The sequence below is a fragment of the Lepisosteus platostomus genome, chromosome 11 (genome assembly GCF_059453375.1).
Source record: "Lepisosteus platostomus isolate fLepPlt1 chromosome 11, fLepPlt1.hap1, whole genome shotgun sequence".
Taxonomy (NCBI): domain Eukaryota; kingdom Metazoa; phylum Chordata; class Actinopteri; order Semionotiformes; family Lepisosteidae; genus Lepisosteus; species Lepisosteus platostomus.
This window is the reverse complement of record NC_142621.1, coordinates 39,782,410-39,809,589: the sequence shown is the minus strand read 5'-3', so window position 1 is coordinate 39,809,589 and position 27,180 is coordinate 39,782,410. Positions and strand designations below refer to the sequence as shown.

The window sequence follows — 27,180 nt, the reverse complement described above, 5'->3', positions numbered from 1 at the left end:
ATACTTTGTAGTAATCAGTTATGTTGTGGTTCAAGAACAGATAATAAGTCCATGAGCCCAGAATTAAGTCATTTATACATGTTTTTTAAATGACGTTGAATAAGAATAAGAATAAGAATAAGAATATATTTTTAAGAATGGGAAACCCCGTTTCAGAATTTTCAAGAAAATGACGAAATTATTTTTTTTGCATTTTCTCCAATAGCGTCATAAAGCCATTTCAGAGATCAAAGACCGCCTGATCTTACCCAATTCCGATTGGTCGCATTCGGGACAATACGGTTTTCCTGCGCTGTGGTTGGTGAAATGCCCCGTCTGTCATTGTGCATTCAGCTACTACAATGCGCGAATGAAGGTTTTGGAAATCGTTACGTGGGGAACAGTTGAGGGGTGTACAGTAAGTAGGTAATGATGTTTAACCCTGAATGAGAATGTCAGCCTTCTGCATAGTTAAATTTGCTCTTTAGCAGTTTAGCCTGCTAATCCCGACAGTGTCACAATGCGAAAAAGACTAAAATCAGTGCCTTTTTAAATATTTTCTTCAGAAGGAGATTTCACGTTTCTTAGCATTAAGTGCTGGTCGCTAGAGGCCCCTTTTCTGATTTTAGATATCCTGTAGCTCGAAACCGTTTGCTTTTAGTTTTTCGACCGTTGTTTATTCCAAGATGAAGAGAGAGAACAGTTTCCAGAGGTGAGTCCAATTTTAAAAAATCTTTAAAGCCTTTAACTTATAAACGTTTTCTTTGTATTAAGTTCATACGATTAAAATATACTGACTCTTCTGATATGGATCAAATGAACGGAGCTGAATAACCAAAGCCTTGCACAGTAATATTTCTCAGTAGTGGATCCTGTGTATGTGTCGGATTACTTAATGAAATTATTTAATAAAAAGATGTCTATTTTTATTAGTTTCGTTTTAATGATACCGGACATGAGTTTTGCTCTGCTAGGAACTGGTTGTGGATGGTTACTGCAGATTGTAACGCAATTGTAATTGTTACATTTATGCTGCATTCCGCATGTCGCTGAAGTCAAGATAGCCTTCTTTCAATTTTGATATAAGAAATATCACAGCTTTTTGGCAACGTTAAACCCGTCTCAGTGCAATGGAAGCAACAACAGTCATGAAGGAATTCCACATTAAGGAACGATTGAGATCAAGCTACAGTACTTTATGAACGGTTGGTGATTTGGAGTCATTGTTAGCGAAAGTTTATCTGAGAACACGTACACCTGAAATATAATTGTGTATGATTTGTATAAATCCCAAATTATACAAGTGACTATGCACTGGAGAGAAGTGTAGATAAAGACTTGACCTAATAGGTCTGAAAGACACCTAATCTGAGATTCATAGATAGTACAAGCAAGGTTACAGGTGGCATTAATATTTGATGGTGCCACTTTCTTTTTTAACTATGGCAGCGGGTTCTTGTATAGTTGGTAGAAGAGATCCCCATTTTGGGTGCAATGACTGCTGCCCCATTCTTGGCACCCCCTGTATAAGAATGTATCCAGAGATAATGGTTACTGGGATATCATCACAATTCCCTAGAGGACAGCTTGTATGTGCCTATATGTTCACAGCTAGAAGGAGGACATTGTGGTGGAGCAGGGGCAAAGACTTCACACGCAGATACTGCACTCTTGAAAAGCTGACCATCAGGCAGACATTTGTGATAGAGCAAAATATTTTGTTGCAGATGGTTCAGTAAAAATTCCTGTGTGAGTGGGTGTCCCACAAATCACAACAACAAATGCGTGTGCGCTGTGAAAACTGGAACTCATCCGGGAAAGTGTTCCAAATGGCTGGAAGGGCAAGACATGTTCGAATTTGCAGTGCTCTTTGCTGTGGTGTACTGGCCTCATGCGTGTTTTGCAGTGGTCATGCTTTGCAGAGAATTTCGAATGGTTCTAATGTCCTGCCGTATCAGCGGCCAATAACGAGGGGACTCTGTTTTCACACCTCTCTTCCAACCATGAAGTAAACAGTATCTTCCATTAATTCCGGATGTCCTGGTTGCAAAAGAATGGGTGTTTTTTGAGCTACAGATGTGGAGTATTCATTGCCTCAGAGAACTGGCCAGCTACTGTATGTATCCACTTCTGGAAGTTCAGCAATTATTTTTGCCTAGCTGTAGTTACACTGAGGTTTCCTCCAGGTAGTACCTGTTCGTGCAAGAGTCATGTGGCTGAAATGGTACACTATAATCTCAGGGATTATTTGATCTTTTTCAAGTTGCCATTTTATTTGTTGTATCTCTTGCAGTGTGTAATGTATGTTGTTAACAACTTTTAAGTACAAGATGAAAAGAGATTTACTTAGTTGTGCGAACAAAAAACTGTCACTTGACTCGCTGAGAAACTAAAAATTAGTGAGTAGTTTTAATTTCATTCCAAATTAATCTTAATATTCTGCCAGTAACACTCATCTTTATTGTATTCTACACAGGCATTGTTTATAAACTATTTATCTCAGGCATTCAAGATCAAGCCTGTGTTGACTTCTGAGTTCTTGATGAGGATTTGAGTAAACTGTATATAGTGTACACACAAAAACATGACTTGAGTACTTTACTGCAGAGTACAGTGTGCATAGTCCTTGAGTTTATACTATGTAGCAGTGTCATATACCGCTTTAGAAGGAAACAAAAAATACAAACTGTTTTTAAGAATTCCAAACCACTACATGGTGATACATCACATTGATTACAAATGCATTCTTAAGGTTAGATGTCTTCACTAATACCTTGAATATTTGCACTTAACTTTGCATTTAAATATAGAGGGGGTAGTTGCATAATTTTGTTGTTTCTGGTACAAAATTATTTTAAACAGGACTTAAAAGGGGATCAATTCTCTGTCTTGGATACAAACTTCCAGGATGTATTTTTTTAAGGTCAACCAGTCAGGTTAAAAAAAAAATTATGTTGCCTTCAAAATTTAAAGTTAACTAGGACAATTCCTCACTTAAATCATTTTTTCTAAATGCAAAACTGTGCTATTCTATCTTGTTTTTTTTACTTAATGGAAAAGATTTGGAATCGGCAGTGTAGACTAGTGGTCAGGGCTCTCTGTATTGTGGACTGCATGGTCATGGATTAAAAGACCAGGTGAAAAGGCTTTTGTTGTGCCATTGAACAAGGTACTGCATTCAGATTGCTTCAGGGAAGCACTTCTGTACAAATGGACCTCTCCAGGTTATAATTGTAAACGATGTTCTCAATTGGCTTATGTGGTTAAATGATGGATATTTTTTAAAATAAAAATGGTCACATTATTGTGCTTTTTTTACCATGGTAACTAGCAGCATGAATCCATTGCCAAATAAAGAGACAGTTGTTCCCAATTCCTCCTGCACCATTTTCAGCCCATCAGACCCTGATCTGAGTTTCATTGGTTACTTTACATAGAAGACTTTCTGTACATAACTGAGGACTACAGGAAATCATAAATGGGTTGTTCATCCCCTAACTGTAATCCTAACTGGTGTTCAGGAAACATAATCTGTGTCATAGAAGAGTCAACACTGACTGTGGAAAAATCCTGCAACCAAATTTGTTTTATCAAACCTATAAGGCTCACATTCTCTTTTTTTCAAATTAAAATATTGGTCATAAGAATTGTTCCTAATGTGTAATAAAAAGGGGCTTGCTGTGTGTGAATCTGGAGGGGATCTATGTAGCTATGCCATCCTGGAACTTCTATTGAAGCCATAACATAGCATTAATTGTATTTCACAATAGCATTGTCCATATGAGCTTCTATTCAAATCGTAGTGTAGCATTGATTGTATTTCGCAATGGCATTGTCAATATGAACTAAGGCTTCAGTGCCCTGTTGTTACTGTGTCCCTTTCATTGTGGCCTTATCGCACGACAGGTTATAGAAGCTCAGAGTCAGCATTTGTACTGTAAACACCAACAGGTTAGAGCTGTGATGGCAGTTTATTGGGTGTTGTGTGTCATTAAGGTTTACTGAGCTGTACAGAACAATTAATTATAGTCATTCTGCATTTTAAAAAGACAATATTGTACAGTATTGTTTTCAGGAATTTGCCAGGAGAGTCCTATTAACATAGAAACATTTTAAACTGCCGCCCTTTTGTGTGAACAAAATAAATCCCTTTCACACAGTTATCCTCAACTGGTCGGCAAAAACAAAACACTTCCTGAAATTTTGGGCAAACATCAGATCAAAGATTTCCTAAAAAGGTTTATCAAAGTGAAAGGGAGTTTTCTATCCTTTTCCTTTTAAGTGTTATGTCCTTACTGTAACCGATGGGTGTGTAAATCCCTGAATAATCTGGATCTCGGACTAATGTTCTTGTGCAGCAGTGTTTTTAGTACTAGAGTTTCCCCTTCACAATGAAGTAGTGCACTCACGGAGGTCTGGTACATACTGTTTGAAAAAATGCACGTTTCCTTTTAGAGTGTTTGTGGGGCCTTTATTCGTCCTCTTATTCCAGTTCAGTGGTACAGTGTCAACATCCTGAACACATTTACAGTATACTAAAATATTGGTCTGTTATAAATAAACGCAATAACAAATGATCTCTGTAAATTAAGTTAAAAAATGGTTATATTCATGGTATATTTTTAATGATCTTAATTTCTTAGTCCTATGTCTTATACAGCAAGTTAGCTTGTTATTAACAAGGCAGAGGACTGAAAATTTGAAGATTATGAACAGTGCAGTTCTTCAGTTTGGCTGGGGTGCCATTCATTTAATTAAGTAATACTGAGAAAAGCAGACTTTTTTAGATCAGTAGTGCTGTTATTAGAACACAAATATTTTTTGTATATACTCAACAGTATTGTATCATGGACAGGACATCTATTTTAACTTGATAAGAGAATGAAATGCCGTAAAATAAACCAGATACACTCTGGGGACAGTACTAACAATGTGCTTTAGTAATATGTGCTTTTATTTGTCCTGTCATTATATAAAATGACTAAATAGTGAATCTCCCTAATTTATGATCATTAGCATGCTACATTTTAATGTAGCGAATATTTCATATGATGTAGAAACATAGTATTCTTTTTCCTAATGTGTCATCATTGTTTTCATTATCGAATTGCTGCATTACATTTTTTAGAAAACAAAGCTATTGTGGTAAAATGTGTTACTGAGAACATATTCTGTCACAGATGGGACACATCCATCTATGCTTAGTGATTATTGGTTGTACAGTGTACTGTAGATCATTTAGGACATGCAGATAAACGGTGCTCTAAAGTTCTGTTTCACTTTTTCTAAACGATCAAATGCAAAATTACTCTAGGTCACAGCACATGAGGTTTATTTTATTCATCATTATATACCTTTTTTTCAATAAAGGTACAGCTAATGTAGACATTAATAGTCTTTAGTTAAAAACCGAGCCCACCGTACTTATTAACTGTGTAAAGGAAATTTACTCATTGTCAATGCTTCATCACATGATGTCCCTATAAAACATATTTAGACCAGATATGCATTTTAATCTGGCAAAAAGCTGTGTGTGCTTTTGATGCGTCTGCCAAACACATCTCCAGTCAAACTGTGCTTTTAGCATTAACTTGATTTTTGCACTGTGTATTGAGCTAAAATAATTTCTTTAGCACAATAGGTAAATGAAAAATCAAACCAAGTGCACAATGCTCATTGTATTGGAATGCATGCATGGCTTCACAGCGAACCCTGCGACCTTCTGGGCTCTAGAAGGAAGCAAGTGTTTCTTCCAATCAGCACTGATCCCCCTGCACAGAGGAGTCTGCCTACAATTCCTGAGTCTCCACCCTGTGTGCAGTCACGAGGTTCATAGCCTTGGACCCAGATCGAGTACAGTGAAAATGTTTACAAAAAGCTATTGGTATTTAAAAACAAAAAAACACTGGTGTTAATGTTTTGAATGACAACCTCGGTTCAGGTTTAGTGTTTATGTTGGTGGCAGAGTCCTGAAGTGTGACAGACTAGGGAGCTTTGACAGTGTTCATTGGTGATGGTTAATGTATAATGGATATATTTTTTGCAAATGTTTTTAGTAATAATAGGCAACAATGTTATTATTCTCTGAGGTTACCATTATTTATACATTCAACCAGATAGTTGTGCACAAACTAGTATGAATTAAAGAAATAACAAATGCAGAACGCATAACTTTAGTGAAACAATGACTTATGTCTGTTCTCTAAATTCAGATGTTTTGAAAATATAGATTTAAAAAAAAGGTTTCCTCCCTCCCCTCCTTAAGAGTATGTTTTAATAATGTATTTCTGAGTTTTTGATTATTACACATACTGTAGGCAGGAATTTCATTATCTCGCACAGTATTCAAATACAAAGCTAGCTCTTTGAATAGGATTGTCAGACTGTGCCCAGATGTCCCCCTCTGTGGCATATTCAATACTGTGGAATACCCCTTTACAAAGCTGAAATATTAAATAATTTAATGTTTAATTCGACTTCCAAATTTCACAGCGCTTTCTTGAAAATGTAGCTAAGTGTAACAAGCATTGTACTGCTGGCCCCAGTGGAAAATGTACAGGAGTGCAGACGTTATAAATTGAATTAAAGATGCATGAAATCCAGGGCTGCGTCATCAGAGCCTTGACCTTTCGTGAGTAATCGTGAGAGCAGGGAATCCAAAATGTAGTCTTACAGTGACCTGTCTAACTGTGCCCCATATCATCAAAGATGATTAAGTTAAATCAGAGGTGAATCTTGTATTCTAGGATTTGGACTCAGCTGCACAGGAAACAAGAGCCATCATTGTTTGTTAATCTTTGGGGAAAAACTGTTTTTTTTTCTTCTTTTTTTTTTCCAAGCAATGCAGAAATAGCTATACAGTAACTTCACTGCCATGTCTAAAAATGGCTCTGAAGTAGGCTGTCTTCCCTAGATACAGCCTTGGGTAGCTATTAGAACCTCTTGACTGCCTTAGTATTCTGCTTAGATGAGCACCATTAAATGGCAGTTCTGTTGCACACTGAAGATTGTCGTGCGTACTGCAGAGTCTCCTTTCATATGATAGTGTGCACTTAAGCTATGCGTCATTTCTGTTTACTGAACAGGATCTTGTGGTAAGAGGAAGCTTTACAGAAATTCATGATTAAGCTTTCCCAGAAGCTTCTCTGGATAGCCTATTTGCACTTGAATCTAAGCTGTGCTTTGTTATTGTGGGTGAATTTCTCTTCATTCCTATTTTTGGGATTTTTAGCTTAACGTTGTGGAAGTGGAATTTATGGTACTGTATGGGCATAGTACTTCTTAATGAACATTTTCTCTCCTACAGGGGTATTCATCCCTGACAGAAGAACCGAGGATTGTAGGGATGTATTGCATGATATCATTGAATATTCATTGTGTTTGTTAGGGTAGGTGAAGAGAATTCCTATACCACAAAAACCAACAGACTGCCCACATCTTGGTTTAATTGTCATGCTAAGATCTGAAGCTTCTCTTGCCTTTTATGAAACAGAGGGGGGTTGATTCAACTTTAGTAAACATTTCCAAGATGCTCATTTTCCTGTGATTAAATTTCCAAAAGTCCCAAAAAGTGTTTAGGTAAACTATAAAGCTGTCTTTATATGACAATAAAAATCAAAATATATGTATGCAGTTGAGACTTACAAGGAGCTATGTTGTTTGCTTAGGTTGCTTCTTGGAAACAGAAACAAAGTAAATGACATCTGTAATGTTGTAAAACCTCAATAAGTTACTTATGTTCTAAAATTATTTCCTCTATAACCCCGAGAACACTGCTGTGTTTGGCACTTCACAGCTATGGCATGTGAGAATCTCAAGACTGACTCTTGACTTGACTCTGTTTTTCAGATTCATGAACAGCAGAGCTGCTGCTAACTGCCGTTACCAGCCCACTTGCTATGAACATGCTGCTAACTGCTATACTCATGCGGTAAGCGCTTTTCGCGAAACCCTTGCTTTAATTTTAGTATTACATGCCACAAGAAGCAGTGTTAGAAATATTGTAAGCAAATAAGTTACATTTTGAGTCTAACAGTAAGATTCAATTTGTCATTGTCAGAGTTTTAGTGACTTTGTTGTAATGATTTTTCAGGAACAGTATAGTATTTTCATGCAGTAACCAGGACAGATTAGCTAATGGGGAAAGGAATAGATGACTGTTATGGATAAATTGACATTAGTCATATGTCAGTATTAGTCAATATCTTCCACATTGTTTGTAGAGGTCCCCAGTATTGGTGCAGTTACACCCTGGTGTATGTTGGGGAACATTCTAGAAAAGCACATCATATAGTGATAAAGTATTGTATAACAGATAACAAAGCAATTTTGAATAAGGATTCATGTAAAAGCGAAGGGTTAGGTTCAACAAACCTATATTTGTGGTTTTGTTATTGTTTTATTTTCTTCTGTTGTGAAAGAGGTTTGATATGTGGTCTATAGTACTTAGAATATGGCTGTGTGGAGCTACTCAACCCTTCCAGACACTCCCTTAGAGTTCTTTTTATTACCACCAGCAAATTAGTCACATTATTCATACTGATAGCTATCAGTTAAGGAGATGACAGTAAGTAAATTCTGCAATGAAGCAGATTTGTAGGCTGCAGGTTAAGTAGTCCTTCTTTGCTGTTCATGCTGTTACAATAATTATATTTAGAATGTCTTTAAAATAGTTATATAAATATAACTCTTAATGTTTTTCTTTTTTCTGTCTATGCACACATCCTGCTCTGTTTGGCTTTATGGTACATCTATAAGCCATGGGTGGACAATGCAGAAGAACATAATAAAAGCATTCCTGTCAAACGCTAGCTGTCACAGGATGGGAATGGGTGCATGTGATAGAACCTGCAAGGGTACTCATTTCCACAGTGGGTGTCTGCATATGCTGTACGTTACCTTCAAACTGCACTTTTCCATTGCAGTTCCTTATCGTCCCTGCATTTGTGGGCACAGCCCTGCTGTACCGTCTGTCTGACGACCGCTGGGAAAGGCTCACGGCCTGGGTGTATGGCATGGGACTTTGCACGCTTTTCCTGGTGTCCACCGTTTTTCACATCATCTCCTGGAAGAAAAGCCACATGAGGTGAGAGACCTCTTGGAATCTTCTTGGTGCAACAACGTGGGGGGAAAACACAAAGACGTTGCCCATCTGCTCAGCTGCTTGACAGAACAAAAGCCTTTCCTTGTTGAAATAGGAACTGATTTAATGATTGTTTTTCTTGCTGCAGGGCCGTGGAGCACTGTTTCCACATGTGTGATAGAATGGTGATCTATTTCTTCATTGCTGCCTCCTATACACCGTGGTGAGCCGAATTTACTTATTTCAAACTGCTGTGTGTATATATTCTAGATATGCAAGTGTGAATGTACGCCTTGAGTCAGGATTGCGAAGTGAACAGAGGTATACAAATTTAAAAAGTATTTAACATGTAAAACTGGTTAGAATCCCATGGTCATTTTTCTTTAAGATACCTTTACATTTCAGTCTTACTCACTTATCCTGTAATGTTATCAGTGTGTACATGAAATTAGCATGAACTTTTCAGCATTCCAAATATGGTTAATTGAGAAGGTCTTTTCCTTGCCAGACAATGCATTTCTTTTACAGTAATATCTCCTATTGAACTCGGAATAAAAAAGTACACTCAGATGAGTTGGTGCATCGACTCCAAAAAACAAGAGCATCATAGCCAATTCAAGAAAAGTCTGTGCTCAGAACAGTCCACTCAAGCGTTTGCCAGAAAATGCTCTTCATAGATATTTTTCTAGCATTTATATTTTGCCATTTTTCCAGTCTATATCACTCTTGATCTTGTTATTCCACAGAGGAATATTGTTACAAATTAAGCTGTTCATCCAAAGCAGTCAAGCTCAGACACCAGTAGAAATACAGTGTATTTAAATAAATTAGAGATGGAAGTCTGGTCCCAACACCAGCTTGACTAACAAGACAATTCATAAAATAGCTTCTTCCTGTAGTCAATCATTAAAAGCTTTAGTGTGGTTGAATGACAACTTCATTAACTCATCATCTTTATAAATAATGAACAATAAGTGAGTACCTAAGCTTATCCTTTTACAGAACCAAGACTTAGTCACCAGGTCTCTCTGGATCCTAACCACATCCAAATGCAACTCTTTCAGTATTGGACACATAAAGCCAATAAGAGACCTTATTTAGAACAAAACTGCTCTCTGCAATGATGTTTAACCAGAGGAAGCCTTTCTCTCTGTACCGCATTAATTAATCAAAATACAAACCACAAAAGGGAAATACTTTCCACAAATACAGGCCCTTTTCTTAATTTAAGGCAGTCTTCAGATTTCGTTTATCTGGTACATTTCTGTCAATCAGAAGGCCCAAAGCACAACAGAAGGTGTGTAAAATTGGTCATATTGCAATACTGCTTTCATTGGTGGGGAGGGGGTAAAAGCCAGCATTAGATGGCCAGACCTGTATACAACACTGATTTTAATGCTTATTGACACTCCCTGTGCGTTTGTGATTTAATTACTATACTGTATACGATTGTCATTCACAGTCTCTGCCTACTTGTACTCTCACTAAAACAATGGTTTAAGTTTAGTGTATGCAGCCTACTGTACCAAGAGCTTCACTTATCTACTTTTTTATTGTCTTGAGAGGTGATCACAATGCTCAGTGCCTATACTGCAATCCACATTCTGTAGATATCCTTAATATCCTTTGTACTACATTAAAATATAATACCATAAATATGATACTAGGGGCAGCACAGTGGCACTGTGGTTAGCATTGCTGCCTTGCAGCACTGGGGCTCTGGGTTCAGTTCTGGACCCACGTGGATTTTGGATGTTCTCTCCTGTTCGCATGTGCTTCCTCTGGGTGCTTCGGTTTCCTCCCACAGTCTAAAAACATACTTGCAGGGTAACTGGTTTCTGGGAAAATTGGCCCTAGGTGTGTATGCCTCTGAGTCTGCCCTGCAGTGGACTGGCTTCCTTCCCAGGGTGTATCCTGCCTTGTGCCTGTTGCTTGCCAGGGAAGACTCCAGCTCCCTCACTACACTGAATTGGATGAAGTGGTTAGAAAATGGATAGATACAAACCATCACACCAGGCACTCAGAACTGGGGGAAGAACGTTTTCTCATGTATGTAGTTGTGACACGTCTGTCACATGCTTTAAACATTTTGGCTCTCGAGTGAAGCCAGTTGGTTTTAAGTATTCTGTTGATTTTTTTCTCTTTATAGCTGATTAATTTAACTGCATTAGGATGCCTACTGCACACACAGACACATGTACTTATAGTAGATGTGTGATTTATTTTTTCAGGTTGAATCTCCGTGAGCTTGGACCCTTAGCATCGCACATGCGCTGGTTTATCTGGTTCATGGCAGCAGCAGGAACCATATATGTGTTTAATTACCATGAAAAGTAAGTCCACCCATATTATTGTACCATATACTGTAAGATTAAAAGTAAGTATAAATGCACTCAGATGCATGAAATAGAAACTCCACATTACATGCATCTCATGTCCATCTCTTTTTATTCTTTTTTTCTATAAGTAGGTTAAGGCAAGTATTTCTGAAATCCACAAAAGGAGTATATACAAGTCAGTAAAAATGATACTGATTCAAGGAAATAATTGTAAACGATGACTGGAAACTAATTAGTTTTGAACAAAAATATTACAATGTTTATCACTTTTTAAGTATGTTGCATAATGTTTATTATACCAATGTAAACCTTGGTTTTAAGGTATTTGCTTAGCCATTTCTGTATGGTACTATAACACTATAGTTTTACATTCTTCAACTTCTTGAATGTTGGTGTATATGTAATACAACTTTGAAAAGTCCAGTGGTTTCTGCATGTTATCTGACCTGGGGTGGAACCAGTACAGACTGTTTCAGAGCAGTGAAAGCTGTTGTTTTGCCTGTGTAATCTCAGATTTCTGGGGACAGCTTCTGAAGGAATTGGTGCCTGGGTAAATCCCATCACCCTTGAATATGAAACTAACCCAATAGTGATGTTACAGACTCATGAAATGACTCATGTTAGACCTTAACCATAAAAGTGTTCCTAAATGCTAATAGATTAAGAACTTAAAAAAAGTTTAGAAAGTTGCAATTATAGGATATCGTAAGAGAATTTACTTAGGCCAGGGGTTCATAGCCTATGGGGAATGACCCAAAAATGCGTCACTGTGATCCTCTTTAATAAATTGATGTTTCCTTGTACATAAGTGAATTTTTTAGAAATCCTAGCACCACAGAAAAAAAAGTGTTATTACAGCTTAACATTGAATGATTTCAAAATTATTATTAATGAAAACACCTAAGACACAAAAATGTTTTGTAACTTTCTTTAACAAAGAATTGTTTAGGGACCAGATTAACATCTTCATGAAATTGCTATCTTCATTAAGAAAAATGTCACACTCCCTAATTAATTCGTATAAAGGACAATGATCAATAAATTAATTCAAAACATCAAGTATAACTCTTGGTACGCAAGCATTCCTGGGTGAAACACATGCGAGATTAACAGATATTCCTCGGGGGACTGCTAAATCCTGGAGGATGTGACTAAATACAGCTGAGCGCACAGCCCGTTTGACAGTGACATCAAAGATTTGACTAATAACGTTTCAAGCATTGCTGGCTTTCAAGCGCAGCTTATTGAGATATTAAAAACAGAGGCACTGCTCTACAATTTTAAAACCAAGCACAATCACTAAGTGCTTTCTGGATCAAAGTGGGGGGGAAGACTATTCTGGAAAATGAGACTCTGAAGGTTTTACTGCCCTTCTCTACAACCTACTTGTATGAAGCATGTTTTTCAGCACTTGCCATCATAAAAATTAAACTTTGAAATGAACCAGACTAAGTTTTGCAACCACGGCATGACTTCACATGCAGCCCTTCAAACACACGACCACACTTTGAACAACATTTAAAGCCTGTGCAAAGGTTCACATTAATATATTGATAACTGTTTTCATTTTGTTTTCTAATTTGTGCTTTTGCAAAACTATTGTGTAACTAAATAAACTAATTGTTAATTGTATTTTAATATTATAATTACCCAATTTCCTAAGCAGTAGTTGTATTTTAGTAACAATAATATACTTCATTTCTAGACAACTTTAATTAAAAGGAAGTTAATTAAAAACTGAATCATGGGTTCACAAGTGTAATCTGGGTCCTAGCCAAAAAAGGTTAAAACCCCCTGTCCTAGAGACTTTGTTGCTGTGTGCAATCTTTAGCTTGTCTCTTAATGCTTTATTTTACACATGCAAACCAATGTTAAGGTTTGTCTTTATTATACTTATAATCCCCCATAGTCCATTACTCTGCAACGCATATACTGTAGTGTATTCCAGCCCACTCTGTGTCAGTAAACCACTGGATTAACTTTGTACAGTTCAAGGTAGCAGTCCATATACAGTAACTGATTTGCTTCCTTTTAAATCCTGTTCTGAAAGAGAACAGCTTGAGTGTTCAACAATGTCCTTGCCAGGATATAAAAAATGATTCCACATCATTCCATAAAATGATTCTACTTAAACCAGGATGCATGATTAAGGTCTGTTCAAAAGCTCCTTGCTAGAAAGAGCCAGTCCATTTAAATGGATAACTAACTTCAACCCAGCTCTTCATGTCTTTTTGGAAAATGTTTTTGTTAATTGAGCAAATCAGCTCAAATATTTAAAGTGTGCTTTTCTTTATAGGTATAAAGTTGTTGAGCTCATCTTCTATCTAACAATGGGTTTTTTTCCTGCATTGGTTGTGACATCAATGGTACTGTATGCATTTGATTTTTCTTCTCAAATTCTCAATAGCTTTCTCTGTCATTACAAATGAGGTAAAAAAATTATAGTACTTTTTACCAAACCACTGCATTATGTTGATACGTAATGAATTGTTCCTAAAATAATATTCTGTTATTCATGTTTTTTGGCAGCCCATTATATTGAAAATGAGTAAAAAGTTCCATTGCCTTTTAAAAGTAATTCTGTCCGATTGCTGACGGTGCAAAATTCCAATTCCAGCTTTACTCATCTGCTATTTCATTTAGTGTGCAATCCGGAGCCAGTGCTGTGACTGGCAGCACATTGTAAGAGGAAACTGTAACTGGAAATAACATCAGCCTGAACTGAATTATGACATCTGAATATATCTGCAGCTTTTGACTCTAGGCTTGAGCAACATTTCAGCACTTTATTTAAAAGCTTAGTCAACAAATAAAAGGAAAAGGTACAGAAATAAATTCAGATAGACATACTGAGCTTTCTTGTGATAGAATGCCTTCTCAGAATTAAAAAGTCCTAAACAAAATCTACTTTGTTTCAGCAGTTTGTGTAATGTCTGAGAGACGACTTCTTCTGTGTTGCATTCTTGGTCACTTATACTTATGGTTTTAGGGATGAGTTGAAGTCTTACTGTACTGGAAGATCCTAAGTAATATAAAAGAAGGCGATGCAGTATGTTTTTTTGCCTTATTATTTCATTCCAAAATGAAAGTTCAGTAAAAAGAGTGGTACTGATCTGCTCTTCAAAGAAGTCTTTAGAAAAATCATGTACTGTCAGAAACACTGGAAGGCAATCATCACACGCTAAATGGCCGATTCTTTCTAAACCTGCATTAGTAACACATAAATGTTTCTTGCCAGTTCCTCATTTCTAAATTACTTTTACTAAAACTTAACTTTTAAAAAACTTTTTTACAAATAACATCACTTATTTAAATACTGTGATAATTAGTCATTATAAGGATAGTGTTAATTTTCTCTGTGTTTTGCAACACTACAATACAAGCATCTATGCACAAATACAGGGTTATTATTAATGTTGTCTCCCTTATATTTGGCTTTCTAATTCATTTAATTGTATTCCATTATTACAAAGATATGACAGTTTAATGCTGTCAACTTTCATGACCTAGAGCCAGTTCAGAAACCACTTGCATGTCATAATATATTTTCTTTTAAAATGATTAAGTTGACTCTGTTTAGAGAAAACAAATAATAGGTCCAAACTCAAACACTTAGCATATCATTTCTAAACATTTTTCAGTTTTGTTGTACTATAAAAAACTCTGATGAGCATTAACAAAGATAGTGGGTGAATCACTGGCTCCTAGAGCTAAACCTTTCTGTTGTCAAAAATGATAGAAGATTGGTTTCTTGTAAAAAAGAAAAATATTGATTTAAAATCTTCTTCACGATTGGTTAGATAAGCCTTTCAGACCTAGTACAGAATCCCCCTTTTACCTAATCCCTTACCTGTGTTATTTTTAAAGCTTTAAATATTGTAAAGAAAATAGAGGAATTGAGCATAGTATTTAATGTACTTTGTTTGCAATGTTTTTTCACATAAAAAAGTCTTCTCAATTATGTGTGAGATATAAACTTTGTTTTTTTTCCCCCTTTTCTTTTTATCAGAATAACACCGAGGGACTGCATGAATTAGCATGGGGAGGGCTTATCTACTGTCTTGGTGTGATCTTTTTCAAGAGTGACGGCATTATTCCTTTTGCCCATGCTATCTGGCACATCTTTGTTGCCCTGGCTGCGGCGGTACATTACTACGCCATTTGGAAATACCTGTACAGAAGTCCTGTCACTGAGCTTATCAGAGATGTATGAAAAACAAGACCCACACTGGCATTGCACTAGACTTCTCTGAACATTTTTTTGTATTTCAAAAAGGTTCCAGTGTTCTTGCACATAACAAAATGAGACTTGGAAATGTTTTTTAACGCCCAAGAGGCAAAACCAACAGCCAAACGTTTACGAATATAACAGTGTGTTGTTTACTGTTTTATAACCACAAGATTACAGTGCATAAGCTGTTTCTGGGATGACTTACCACAGCTCAAGCTTCAATAACTTTTCATTCTTTTTTAGTACAACTTATGTCTGAAGTGTAAAGAGGTAAAAGTCAAATTAGATGACCATTGGTATTATTCTGCGATTTTTGGTTAAAAAAAAAGTTTGTTTGCATTCCTTAAAATGAAAACGTACAACTTTGTTCCCCTCAAAAGAGGCTTAAGTTAAAAGGAAAACATTTTTCAAGAAAATGCTGAATGACTGACCTCAATCTTTTATGAAAAAATGTAGCCAAATAAGGAGTGGGATACATTCCATATATTGTACAAATAGTTTCATACCTCAGTTGTAGTAATTCTGTTAGATCTTTTACATTTTTGCTCACATTTTGGAACCAATTTTTATCTGTATTTTAACAAAGTAAATTATTATTGTACATTACCAGTATTGATCCAGATATTTCCCTGGATAAAACAACGTTCTTCCATTTTTTATTTAAATATTCAAAATTGAATGTGTTCAATCGGTACACCAAGTTTTTGATTAACTTAATATTCAAATGGAATTTTTTGGGATGCGATTCCATAATGCTCAAGTGAGTCACAAAACTGAACAACTGCAAATCTTGTAGTCTAATCAGTATTCTTTGAAAAGAAGTGGAAGAGTTTCATAGGTTCATATTTCTGAGAGGCTCTTCTCTTAACTGTTGCCAGCTTGTATTTATTGAGCCTTATCATGTTATTTGAAATAGAAATTTCATTTGTTTGCATTATGGAAATAGCCTGACATCTAAAACCCAAGAAAATCAATACATGAACCTGAACCTTAAACCAAAACATGAGCCTTGAAAACTGAATCGGGATCATTTTCATTCAGGTCTGCAAACAATTACTTACGTTCACTGTCATTTGTTTTAGTGTTGAGAATTCAGGTGCAGTTAAGAATCATGAAATCCATGTAAAGGAACTATGGTATTTGAAAATGATAATGCAATTGCATTTATCAGCAGTTATGTATTGTTCAAATGTTCATCTCTGCTTCAAGCTATATCTACTTCAGTATAACTAAAGATGAACTCTGATTAACACTGATACTTCCTAATGAGTTAATGAGGTATTGCAATATTTGAAACACTGAACAATTAATGTTGACTGAAATCATGAAGAAAATGACTCTGAAAAGGGATCTATAATGCGGGTCCCTGTATTATACATCTATGATATTAAAACCCATTGTCTTGTTTAGTCATCTGAATTTAACCACTGAAAATGAAAAATTTGCATCCGTACATCATTAGAAAACAGCTCCTGCGTTTTTCACAGGAGAATGTGCAAGTCAAATACTCAGTCGGTTACACAGGTAAAGAATTGCAGAGGTTACAGATGGCTTGTGCCTTTATTTTGGGAAATTCACTCTGCCACTCACTGTAATACCCCCTTTATCAGGATTTTGCTAACTTAATTTAGAATCGCACAGATCTTTGAACCAGCTTGTCTATAGCATGCTAATATTATGAAAGTAGTGGTACTCTTTGGACAGAATCTGCCCTGAGTGCACTTCAGAGTAATTATTCTGAAATTAATAGATAATTGAGTGATTGTGTCTCATGAAAAAAAATAGTGTCCATTGATCCCGGCTAAAACTAAAACTCTTTCATGTGGTCTTCAAAGTGTTGTGCACTAGAGTTCTGCTGATCAAATAGATTTCTAAGGGGAAGAGATAATGAGGAAGTGATGACTCAATTCAAAGCCATTCTGTAATGCAGATGTTATGGGTGCCAGCTGGCCACAGTTATACCTGAAAAAAACACCTTCAAATGGAAGTTATCGCATTAAAAAATAGCACTTTGCACAAAAATCACAATGGTGCATAAGCTGTGCAGCTAAGGGGAATCTGTTCATTTGGTTGCCTTTAAACTGTTGTAAAAACCCTCACATCCCATGTGTTCATTTGTGATGGCTGATGAAATTTCAAAAATAATGTACACTTGGGCTTTGTGTGAATGATGCAACTTGCCATACTCTACATGCCAGCAGTTAAGAGATTTTTTTAAACCAAATCCTCTTGTGTGATCTAAGAAATGTATGTCACATTGCATATGACTGAAATCGTGCATGCACATTTAGTGAATTTTATGCGTTTCTCACGTCAGAAGAGGATTATTTGCCAATTTTTCTGCAATATTATGGACATCATTCAATGCCTGCTTTGAAACCATTTGTACATGATAATTCACCTTACATAATATTAACATGAAAACCCATTTTATGTACTGCTTCATTATATTTTCTGTATTAAACTTTTTTTCTTATGGGGGAAAGGTCAAAAGAGGGAAACCACTGTACTGTACCAATTCAGAATGAGTAATATTATAGTAAATGTATTAATTTGCTAGACAGTTTTTTTTTGTCTCTAGTGAAAGTGTTTAGTATAATTTTGCCCTAGTCTTGCAGTGATATCAGAGGTTGATTCAACCTTCCTTGTCCATTAATTGTGGTTATTCTGGGATTAACTGATCTCTTAACTAATATGTTGAATATTTCATCTGTGGCACATACTGTACTGTACCTTTACCTGTTTTTTAATACTGCATAATGTTTTGTCTTTGAAACTCTTCTGTGAACACCAGTGCTGTGTATATAGAACACCATGCACGGTACCAGTTTGTCAAAAGTTACTTTTGTTCAATTTCTAATGTGTGTGTGAATTAATAAAAAAATAAAAATTAAGTTTGTCAGCCTTTTGCATTGCACAATGCAATAGATTTTGTCAGTAGATGTGCTAATGTTGTGGGTGTACTTAAAAGGGGAATGCTATTTTTGGGGGGGTTAGAAAAAATCAGCATTGATGAGTGCATTTCAAGCCACAATGTCACATGTACACAGTAACATGTAAAATCTCCAATTTACATCACAAAATAAATGAAATTTCCAGGTATGCGCAGCTCCATATTGCTGTGATTGTCTGTGATTCAGAATGAGGCAACAAAACTTCCAGTGTCATGAAAAAGCCCTATTACATTGTGAACAAGCAGGCTTGTTAATCCATCTTTTAATTCAATAGAAATATTGCTCACGACCTTGAGACAGTTTTGCCGACAAAAACTACTTGTTTATTCTGAATGCAGATCACGTTGGACCATATCTACCCTGAAATACCTGCTGCAAAACTGGTACTTATTCACTCACACATCGCTGCAATCACTGTAATAGCATCACATTAGTCATTACAGTGACTAGTGAGCAGATGAGTTTAAGTCACAATTCTTGTGATCTCTGGCTCTCGCCCGTGGCGAGACCATTGGTTTGCAAAAACATAGCGACTTTTTAAGCAAAGTTCACAAATTTATGCTTAATTCTGAATTTGGAAAATTGTCCGATACTGTCACTTTATTTTGTTACTGAGTTTTAATATTAATTATAATATGAATAATTGGTCTGAGAAATTAGGACTGCATTTCCCCTTTATTGTGTATTGTGTATCAAAGGTGAATGTTTCTGCAGTGTATTTTTCTTGTTCCCAGACATGTTCAACAGCATTTGAACTGCATTGGGACTCTTTGGTGTATATGGACGTACTGTAGCCATTGTCCAATCAATTTCTTTTAGGAGAAATTGTTTTTGAGGGTGTGGTATGTGGTACTGTCTTCCTGCAGTAAACTTCCTGCAAAACATAAATCTGGAATTGTGGTAGGTATGTTTCTTGGACTCGGGTGTAACCTTCCTCATTTCACACTTCTATTGATGATCATCACTATGGAACATGTCATAATCCACAAGCAATTAAGGTGAAAGAGATGGAATGAGATGAAGTTTCTTCCCTAGGCATTAAAGTGCCTAGACTTGAATGATATCTGAAATATTGTGGATGACAGGTTCAAATTTAAAAACGGATATATAAAATGGCTAATTCATCTGGGGCAGAAATAAATTGAAGAAAATATGGTAAAAAAAAAAGCTTTGACAGCAAAATTCTGTTATAGGAAGGTTTTGGCTTACTGTATATCTTAGTTTGATAACTACACTGTTGATCAAACGTAAGAAGTCATGCTTTATGACAGCCTTTTTTTTCTTACCTGCTATTGTTTCTGTAGGAAATAGGCGGAGGAAAAATTATCTGTGAATAGGATTGAAACTTGAGTTTAGCTTCCTACACAGAACAATAGGGAATTAATTTTGCTTTGTTTCAGTTCCATATTAACATGTAACATTGCATTGTATACACATCTTTCATCCCGGTGTAGTGTCTCCCTTAAAATACTCTGGGATTCAATTTCATTTGAAATTTGCTCAAATGCTAGTTTACATTGATTATATTCTTTTGAGGTATGAATCCTGAGAATGAGTAACAATGTGATAATGTACAGTGTACATCAGCTTCATAAATAACCTCAAAATAACTTGTTTTTAATCCGTTACAGCATTGGTTCTTTTAAATGGAGAATGTGAGATCTGTGTGTGAGACCAGTCAATGGCTGCTATTGTGTTTTTAGGCAACATGCTGAGCATTTCCTGTTTAAAAATAGAATAAAATGTAATATTGATCCTGGATATTTAAAACATTCTTGTTTCTATTTTTCAGAAATTGCTGTATAACTGCTCAACTTACCTCTCTTTAGCATGATACATTTAGAAGATAATACACTAAGATAATACACTATATTATTTGGGGCATTGCACCCTAAATGGTTTCTTTGGTTTATGATTTTTACATATTGAAACATCAGAACTGGAGAACAATTGCCTTTCCTTTGCTTTATTTTTAAGAGTGTAATCCTTTGAAATGGAAACAGCTAGTACTACTTTAAGGCTTCCTATAGCAAATAATCTTTTCAGCTCACTTTACTGGTTTCACACTGTGCATGGATAAACTGCCCATTCTCAAGACCATATATTTTAGGACTCAATTCTATAAATTTTTAAAATGTCAAATGCCTTTTAAAAATGTCAAACTCAATTCTATAAATTGAGTTTTAAACTATTTTACTTTAATCCAGTCAATACATACAGTGTACTGGATTAAAATTAACACTTCTGACTACACCTATTAGTATATGGCAGAATAATCATTAGCATTTAAGACCTATTTTTTGTATTACAGCGTGATCAAGGATTTTGTTAAATGTGAAGCACTCATGGTTATCACCATCCAGAGACTGCCATATGGTTCCTGATCCACACATTCACAGATATCACTGATATTCACAGATATACAGTATGGGAATTTGTTGCAGGACGTCTTCATGGGAGCTAATTTTGAAAAGGAAACCTATTAACCAATAGCATTAGTTTTATTGAATGACCATCCATTTTCTAACCACTTCATCCAATTCAGGTTTTTGGGGGTGCCATAGTCTATTCCGGCAAACAGGCACAAGGTAGGATACACACACTGAGTAGCGTGCCAGTCCTAAGCATGTCACACATACCAGGGACTGTTTTCCCACAAGCCAATTAACCTGTATACCTGTATGTCTTTGGACTGAGGGAAGAAACCCAGTGAAACACATGCGAACACGGGGGGAACATCCAGACTCCACACAGATAGCACCCCAGGTCTGGAACTGAACCCAGGGTCCCGGCATTGCCAGGCAATAATGCTATCCACTGCTCCACCATGCTGGCCCTTGCATATATATATATAACTCAAAATTTACCTTTTTTTTTGTCTTATACTTAAAATGTAATGTTATGCTTATTGCTTTTTAAGCCATGTAGATAGATATGAGGTTAACTTCCACACCAGAATTCAAGATTTCAGAACGAATACCTCAGAACGGTGACTGTGCTGTAAGAGGCACTGTCCTTTGATTAAGATGTTAAACCAAGGTCCTGGCTACTTGGCCATTAAATAGTCCATGTCACTGTTCATAAGGGTATAGTGTCCTGGTTAAATTCCACTTTGAGCTTGTTCAAACTGACCTATTAAATTTCCCCATTATTTTAATGTGGGACATACTTGCTCACTTCTCTATCGGATCTACTGTACCATGTAGTGGAGAATAATGGTACATTAAATTCAGTCCCTCCTATATGTAAAGGTTTTGAAATTCTTTGGGATGAAAGGTATTGTATGCATGCATAGAATTATTATTACCAATTATAAATTACAAATAATGGCTTAGTGAATTACCATGTAACACATCTATCCTTTTAAAAATGTCAAGGCTCATAACTGAAGAAGTGGTGAAAAGCAATTTCTTGTCTATTTCTGTTACGTTTTGGGGTTTTGTCCTTTCAAAAGGAGTTTTCCTTTGACATTATTTTTGCTCTGTGTGTCACTCAATGCCCTGTCTAGCTTTTGTAACACACAGAAAGGAAGTTCAAGCCTGTGAGAGACAGGATGAAAGAAGGGCTTGGTCTTTAATTCATGTGGCATTTCTGCTATTAATGTCTGATGAGGCAGGGAAAAGGAATGGGGATTAACAGAAATGACATTCTGCTCCCTCATGTGAATAAAATGGGTTTATGTAACCAACTTTTGATAAATGCTGCAAAACTCCTTACAGGAAGACATTTCTAAAAAAACAAGGTGTCGTGTTCACTGTTAAGCTGATGAAAGAAGGCTGCAAATTTTATGGTGAGAGATCAAAACAGAAACTATTAAAATTGTTTGAAACTATACATGGCCAATAAAATTATCTACAAGCAAAACACAGAAAAGCTAAAAAAAAAGGTAATATTTTTGTAGGTAATGACTAAATTCACATTTCCTGCGTACGTAGATTTTTGCAGTTTTCCCAGCATATACCATAAAACACAGAACAGGAAGTGCTTTGACAAGCACAGCTGCTTTAAAATATAACAGGTCCTGTTTAAGCAGAAGATATATTAAATGGAACATTCAAAGACCACAGTGCCCTTTGGTTTATAACACCTATCAATTATTTATCCCATGTGTCAGGGTGTTACCTTGAGATTATGTCAATAATGAAAATTAAGACAGCCTTTCTATCTCATTATGTGTACAGATACTGACAGTAAAAATGTTGTCTAAAAAAAGGCCTACAGGAGAGCCTGAACCTTCACACACATTGCATGTAAACAAGGAGCAGAATGTGCTCCATCTCAATTTAGGAGTGTCTCCATAGTGGTAGGGAGGGTGGATTGCAGTGGTTTCAAGACATTTAAATAACCTGTTGAACAACCCAAATAAATGCGAATGCATTTTGGAGTGTATTTTGATCTATTATCTTTGCAACATCTAAATCATGTTAATCTTTTAGGTGCTAAAGGGAAACTGCAGTCCCAGTTTCTCAAAATTAATTCATTGATGATACTGAAAAAAATAACAAATTTTGAATTGAGCGCAAAATCGTGAACTGTGAGTCGCCATGTTGACCCAAACCCCTGGTCTCGTCACAGGTGAGAACGGGAGTTCCTCTGAACTGTGCTATGTGGCGGCCCTTCCTGCTCGCTAGTCAATCTAATGACCAATGTAATGCCATGTACGAGCGAATTAAGTACAGGTTGTGCAGCAGATATTTCACTGCAGAAAGTTTCCAACTCGATATGCATGCACAGTTAACAAGTTACATTCATCGGCGAAATGTATTCATTTTGGCAAGATGTATTCACAAGCCTGCTTGTTTACAATATAATAAGGCCACTTCAGTCAGTTTGTTGCCTCGTTCTAAATCGCAGGAATATTTTGCTGAACACAGCTGGAAATGGTGTCTATTTTATGACAACAAAACTAAGTTTTACAAGTTACTGTGTACATTTTACTTTTATTGTGATTTGAAATGCCTCATCAATGCTGATTCTTTCTAACCCCGAAATATAAAAATAGCGTTGCTCTTGCCCTTATATATATATATTAAATCGGAATGATCTTGGTCTTGTGTTTGGAAAATAATTTTATGTTATTTCAAATTTTATACTACTTCTCTACTGAAAGTAGTTTACAATTATCTTTCTTTCTTACCTATTTTTGCAGTTTGCTGTTGGTTGTGATTAAGTTAGTTAGAAGTAAGATTAAATGCATACAAATCCAGTACATATGTTTTACCAGCAGTAATGTATTAATTCATTTTACTACGCAGTCTCAATATGTAAACATCAATCTAGTTTCTGACATAGAAGTCGAAGCTTTGCTAGCGATCTCCGAGCGCCCCCTGGTAATGACACTGATAACAGCTTGCCGCTAACACTATTGAAACACAATTAAAATATTTACTGAAAATACTGAATCTGCCCCCTGATAACTCCCATTGCATTACATTTCTTGTCGTATATTAACATATTATATATTACACAACAAAGTCCTACAGAACATACAAATTTATAACTGTTTATAACGGATGCTCTTTCTAAAAACCTGAAAATTTCAAACGAATAAAAGTGTATAAATGAAAACTAAAACAGACACAAATGTCTCATTTGAAACATAAACGAAGCAAACAAGAAGGTAAATACCTTTTTCAGTTTTCATATAGGCCAGTTCTTTGCGTTCTGATTCAAATTGAGTCTGGAATAAAACCGTTGTCCTAAACGCAGGTCCAAATTCATTTGCGCCAGACTTTTCTTGTGCCAGGAATACCAAGAATCGTTCACCTCAATATTTTATACGCTACTAATGATAGTTTTAAAAAGTTTATATTTTTTAAACAAAAGACTAAACATTTCAATACTTCTTATCTTTTTAAACAAAAGCTAAAAATGAAGCTAACTACATTAACAAATTTAAAAACCGCAATCATTTAAAATAAAAATTCCAACTTAAAATTTAAACCTTAATGGAGTTTATAATGAGGTTTAGTTGCAGGCAGACTGTGTACAATATGTATCTTCTTCTGACCTGAAGGCTCCTAAACTTAATTTTCACTTGTGTTCCCAAATTCTTGCATTGTGGTACTGTAGATCTGGTAAGGGCATTTAGATCATGGATTTAAAATGTGTCATACAGAGAGACTTGACTTAACTTTGAAAACAAAACACCTGTTACACATCCCTGACAAAACGTGAGCTGAATACTATTTGGTAGTAGCTTAATAGCATACAGCATTGTTAAATTACAACATAGAAGAACACAGCCATCCTGTATTGCCATCCTTTCCTTATACAGAATCTAGCAGTCCAAAGTACATTTTCAGAGATTGCTGAAGCACAGTCCACATTTGCAATGGAAATTACTGTTTTTTGGATAGGTGACTAAATGTATGAACCAGAAGGCTTGAAAGTCTTGAATTTTATTGCACTGGCCAGATGTTACAGATGTTTGGAATGAAAATGAGGCCTCAGAGGCACCTCTGAGGTGCTACTTGGGCTATTGCTTTATGTGATTTTTCTTTCATTTTGCAGTATATGATTACTGTGATCCAATGATATGTATTTAATGTTATTGCCTTATTTTTGCTGTACTCTTTATATTGCATTTTGCACTGTGAGAACGACATCTTGTTATTATATTATGTGAAAGATGCAGATATTATAACAAAGTTCAAGCAGGTAGCTGTGTTAGCATGCAAAGGAACAAGTAAATGTTTATTCCATGCTGAAAAAAGAAGAAAAACATGTTTCAGCTGTTGAGCCTTCTTCGGGTATTATGACATACTTACCAATATAAATATACACTATAATATAAATCTTAGTTCCTTGTAAATAAATGTATACAGCATTCTTACTTCATTACTATCCAAATGTATGTACTTGGAAATAAACACAAAAACTAGTTACTCTGTTAGTAGATTATTCCATTAGAGGTATCCATTAATATTTTTTATCATGGGGAAAGTTCATGTAATTATAATATTTGACATTATATGTAATATAATATATTATATGTTTAAGCATTTAAATAATAATAATATTTAATATTATTTTTAGTAATCAGCCATGTATAATTTCATTGCTGATTTAAAAACAAATGCCTTGATCTGCAATATACTTGGAAAACTGGAAGAATACATTGCACCTGCTGAGCTTTTAGAAGTGTCATATTTTCATTTAAAAATATTGAACAAGAATATGAACAGAAAATTAATTTTGAGGCTTCCCTATCCTAAGTATGATGACCACAATATTGAAGTTCCTGCTGTATCATACCTCTTGGATTTCTGGATCTACACTGGATCCAATCCAAACAAATTCCTAATTTCCAGGGAACTCCAAGTGACAGCTTTTACAAATTCTGATTTTTCATCCTGGGGATCTGCTGCTGTGATTTTCTGAAAATCAGACATCCAGATTCAAGAGCCTCAATAACTCAATTACGCAGAATACTGACCAGAGCTGTAATTATAAAGTGCACTTAACTGCTTTAAGTAGCACTGTGCTGCTTCTGCTAAAGGCACAAATGAAGAAACAGTACTCTGTGCTACCAAAAAGCATGTTTTAAAATGAAGACCACCAGCTTCTAATTATCAACAGGGAAGAAGAGTTTCTAAACCTCATTTTGTGTAGGTTAAAAATAAACATCTGTTAAACTTCAAACTGGCAGAAAATATTCTGACAACCTGTCTTGCAGTGCAGTAACTGCTGCTATTACATTTGACATTGAATTTTCCATGGTTTTAAATACTCAAGTCCATAGTAAAAGTCAGGCATCAAAATGTTTCTTATCAAGTTATTTCATTTTTCTATGCAATATATGTCATGCAACAACAATTTTTAATTTTGAAGATGAATTCTATTTTTTTAATAAGTAATTTATGAAACCACATAGATAAACTGTCTGAAATCACTGTCTGGGGTAGCTGATTTATTACAGTTTTTACTTACAGTTTGTTTACAGTTAATACTTCAACTTTTGGTTTTGATTTGCCAGAAATTTCTCTCTGTATATTCCCAGGTCGTACCTACAGTATCACACAAATACTGTACAAGATCGATGACAAGAGATTACTGTTTTTTTTATTTTTGTAATTAGCCTTGCACTCTCATTCTGAAGCTCCTGTAGATAAAGAGATTAGAGTTGGATGTATAGGTCATTCTAAATCATGTTTCTAAAGTTTGGTAACATTTGTCATGTTAGTTATCAAAAAAGCTAATTATTGATTCAGTTAAGGGAAGTCTGGTCCTTGTGGGCTTAAGGATATTCAAATGTTTCTCCCAAATGTTTTCCACACGACCTAATTTAACTCACTTGTTTCATTGATCAGAAGTAGGTTGTTCAACATTGAGAGGGTTTGGAATTTTATGATGTAATATATCATATAGAACAGATACAAGACAAGATTGAAGACGTATTAATTATGATTGGTTTGTTTTGTTTTTAAGTTATATTTACTGTATATGGTGCGTGCCTAGAGAGTACCCGGTCATCAATAAAGTGTGTAATAGAATTACATGACTTTTTCTGGAAATTTATTTTGTCAAAATCTTAGAGTAGCTAATGCTTTTCTGTCTTTGCAAAGAAGCACTCTTTAGAAATGGAAATCAAAG

The 27,180-nt window shown here is 35.6% G+C and overlaps 1 protein-coding gene across 4 annotated transcripts in view; it reads left to right on the top strand.

Annotated features, from left to right (window-relative positions):
* mmd (monocyte to macrophage differentiation-associated) overlaps nt 1-18,525 on the top strand; it is a 34,722-nt gene extending 16,197 nt beyond the window's left edge. The window contains exons 1-7 of one of the 4 annotated variants that reach the window (XM_088599647.1): nt 292-397; nt 7,828-7,909; nt 8,904-9,064; nt 9,210-9,284; nt 11,293-11,394; nt 13,697-13,766; nt 15,410-18,525. In XM_088599647.1, coding sequence (XP_088455773.1) covers nt 7,832-7,909; nt 8,904-9,064; nt 9,210-9,284; nt 11,293-11,394; nt 13,697-13,766; nt 15,410-15,613 — 690 coding nt within the window. In that variant the 5' untranslated portion in view covers nt 292-397; nt 7,828-7,831 and the 3' untranslated portion in view covers nt 15,614-18,525. Of the gene's footprint in view, nt 1-291; nt 692-7,301; nt 7,368-7,827; nt 7,910-8,903; nt 9,065-9,209; nt 9,285-11,292; nt 11,395-13,696; nt 13,767-15,409 lie in introns of those variants that run through there. The other 3 variants (XM_088599646.1, XM_088599648.1, XM_088599645.1) reach the window with 3 other exon arrangements.
* Nucleotides 18,526-27,180: the final 8,655 nt, after the last annotated feature.